General features: G+C 38.8%; 1 protein-coding gene across 1 annotated transcript; it reads right to left on the reverse strand.

The window, feature by feature from the left end:
- Positions 1 to 1,002: 1,002 nt before the first annotated feature.
- LOC127263977 (uncharacterized) lies at positions 1,003 to 2,619 on the reverse strand. The gene has a single exon (XM_051293301.1). It carries the CDS (start codon positions 2,617 to 2,619, stop codon positions 1,003 to 1,005), a length of 1,617 nt encoding a protein of 538 aa, XP_051149258.1.
- Positions 2,620 to 3,331: the final 712 nt, after the last annotated feature.

Here is a 3,331-nt window from a genome sequence, read left to right on the forward strand (position 1 = left end):
TCCTTGGTCTTATGCATGATCTTGTTGTTGATGGAGCATCACCAATATCCTGTAAACATTGAAACCAAAAATGACGGATATCAAGTGAAATGGAATTTAATTGAAGTTTTACAAAGCATACCATTGTGAGATTATCCGACTCCCTAGGCATTGGCTGCGAGGATGCGTCAAAGCACACTGTGTTATGGACATCTCCTCCCAAATCCTCATTCTGAGCATCTTCCAGTGGCTCACGAATAGAAGCTCGTTTTGGGCAAGTTATGGAGTTGTGCCCAAAACTTTGACACGTTTTGCACCTAATTTTTCTAGGTGCACCCTTGAGTCTATAGGATTTTTTAATTTTGGAAGGGGTTCATTGGGTTCTCTGCGTCGCATGGTTACTGGTCTTCCAACACTTTTATTTTCAACCGGTGGGAGAGGGTTGACTGTTTTTTCCCATAAATCAGGTCCACTCAAAGGTAAGATTGGATAAGCATATGACTTTTTGTATTTAGACACAAAATAGCATTTGTGGACATAAGCCAATGGATCTTCTCCTCTACACCAATTTGCAGATAATGCATGCTTACATGGGATGCCTGTTAAGTCTTATTTTCTGCAATTACATGTTCTATCCTTCACATTAACTGTATGTTGGTCAAAAGATCCAGTAATCTGAAAATTCCAATCATCACTTTTCATTGTAATGAATTCAGAAACCTCTTCCATCCTTTTCTTCATTATTTTCATTAGTTTCGGACAAAGTGGATCGTCCCATTTTTCAGATTTCTCCCGATTCAACTGCATCTTCACCATTAACAAGTTTCTTATCTTTTCTAACATGGAAATAATTGGTTTATCTCTCACTTCCATAATAAAACTGTTGAAAGAATCACATGTATTGTTAAGAAGCATGTCGCATCTAGGATACACACTAAAATGTGACCTAGACCAATGATCTGGACTCTTATTTTCTAACCAATTAAACACATCTTCAGAAGCCTTTTTCATTTCCTCCATCCTTCATTTAAACTCCGGAATTGTGGTAGCTTTAGCTGCTGCCCATAACAATCTCTTCACTGCAATGCTTGCATACCCATCACGTTTTATGTTTGTATGTAAATGTCTCACACAGAACCGATTCTCAGCCTGGGGCAGAATGGATTCGAAAGCAGAAATCAGTCCCTTCTGTTTATCACTCGTGAACGTCCAATTATAACCATCTTCAATATCCAAATCTCTCTTCAACCACTCTAAGAACCACAACCAACTATTTTTTTTCTCAACCTCAACCACAGCGTATGCTATAGGAAAAATATTGTTGTTCGCATCAATACCCACAACACTTAACAACTGCCCTCCAAAGCTCTTCTTAAGCCAACATCTATCCACACCTACCACCGGCCTACAGCTTTCAAGAAAGCCTCTCTTGCATGCAGAAAAGCAAACATATATCCTTTGAAACCATTGTAATCCAGACTCTTCATCATCTATAAGTTTCAAAGACAGACCAGTGCCTGGATTACATCTCTCAATATCATTACAGTAATCCCATAACAAGTCATACTGCTCCACATTAGACCCGTGCAACAAGTCTAAAGCTTTTCTCCTAGCTCTATATGCCTTCGACATCGAGACCTTACACCTCAATGTTCTACATATTTCATCCCTAAAAGCACCAGGATCCAACTTCGGATTCTCCTTCAACTTTTTCATAAATGTCTTCCCAATCCAGGAAGACTTAATACTTGTGTTGTCATAAGTCCATCCACATTTGCTATGAACTTCATTCATGCTACACAACTTCCATGCTTCATCACCCTGTACCTTGGACACGAGCACGAACCACTCACACCCCTGTTTCTTGCATGTAGCTCTCAACCTACTCTTGTCAATCTTTGAAAATTTCACACTCATCCCCCTCCTAAAACAATGGCTTTCAATGGAAAACTTAGCCTCAGCCCTCGACTTAAACAACAACCCCAATTTCAGCTCTGGATTTTCACCACCAGTGTTTGAATTATATATTTCAAACTGGTTTGTCCCCTCCTTTTCACTTCCATCACTTTCCATCCCATTATTTAACTTACTATCATTACCCATGACATCTGCCTCACCATCTTCTTTTTGTAAAGTTTTCAAAACATCTTCAGCAACTGTAAAATTATCCACAATAGATTGTCCTTTCATCCTACCTTCAATGTCAACCTCGAGTACCCCACTCTCTAACTCAACTTCATTATCTAAGTCATCAAAATCAGAATCATTTTCTTCCATTTCACCTTCTACACAATCGCTAGCCCGAGGAACTTCACCACCTAAATCTTTTATTCTACTAATTATATTGGATTGAGGATCTTGGTTAAGCCCGATATCTAGATGTTCTAAGTATATTTCGAGTTCATAATTATCTGGAATATGTTTTGTCATCCACAATATATCCTTATCACTTTCCAAACACTTGCATTGTCTATCAAAGTTGTTACCGTACTTCAACCAAAATCTAACACTATTCGCTTCTTTATATCCCAATTTTTCTGCATATCCCCACATTTCCAACACACTTAATTTATCTATATCAACAAAATCAAAATAATCATGTTCTCCCCCTAAATATCCCCTACGAGGCTTACGCCTCATCACCCCGTCAAAATAAATTTTCAAAGTAGCAGAAGAATCTTCATTGAACATCACCCCTACATTTCAGTAATGCTAAGTGTTTAACATAATGTAGTAGTATATTCATTCAAACCAGTAGAACAAAAGAACATAAATCAACATGTAACCACAATGTTATTTACTGGCCATAATTCAATTTCTAGCATAACATAATCTTTTTTTTTTTACCTCATTATATTGAAATTAAATCCTTTCATAGATGACATCAAATAAATTAACTACAATCCTAACATAGACTGAAAAAATTAAAATACGCCTCAACTTACTGTAATTGGGGGTGAAATCAAGAGCGTGCTTGCTTCTACGTGCCATTGTCAACCACATATTGGAATCTACGCCTCCACGATGGAATTGAACGAACGAACTCCTAAACTAACTCCGTCTTCAATCCAGCTCGACTAGGGATGGCAATGATTGATGGGAATTAGGATTTTGCAATTGTAAATACGGGCGGAGTATCAGTGGGGAAAATGGGGTGGTGATGCTCGAAGGACCTAGGGCTTATCACGACTGGACTGAGAAATGGGGGAATGAGATCGGTCTGGAAAAGATATGGAGCGGTTTGAACAGAACCGGGTTCGAACCAAACTGGGATCGAACCGAACCAGGATTGAACCGAACCAGTTCGGTCTAATACAGGGTCACGTGAGTGGCACGTGATTACTCCGTCAAC

This window comes from Andrographis paniculata, unplaced genomic scaffold, assembly GCF_009805555.1.
Source record: "Andrographis paniculata isolate CXL003 unplaced genomic scaffold, ASM980555v1 Contig69END, whole genome shotgun sequence".
Lineage (NCBI taxonomy): Eukaryota > Viridiplantae > Streptophyta > Magnoliopsida > Lamiales > Acanthaceae > Andrographis > Andrographis paniculata.

What these genes read in the sequence shown, in the direction of transcription:
- LOC127263977 (XM_051293301.1), bottom strand. Translation starts at nt 2,619, where the DNA reads ATGAGGCGTAAGCCTCGTAGGGGATATTTAGGGGGAGAACATGATTAT.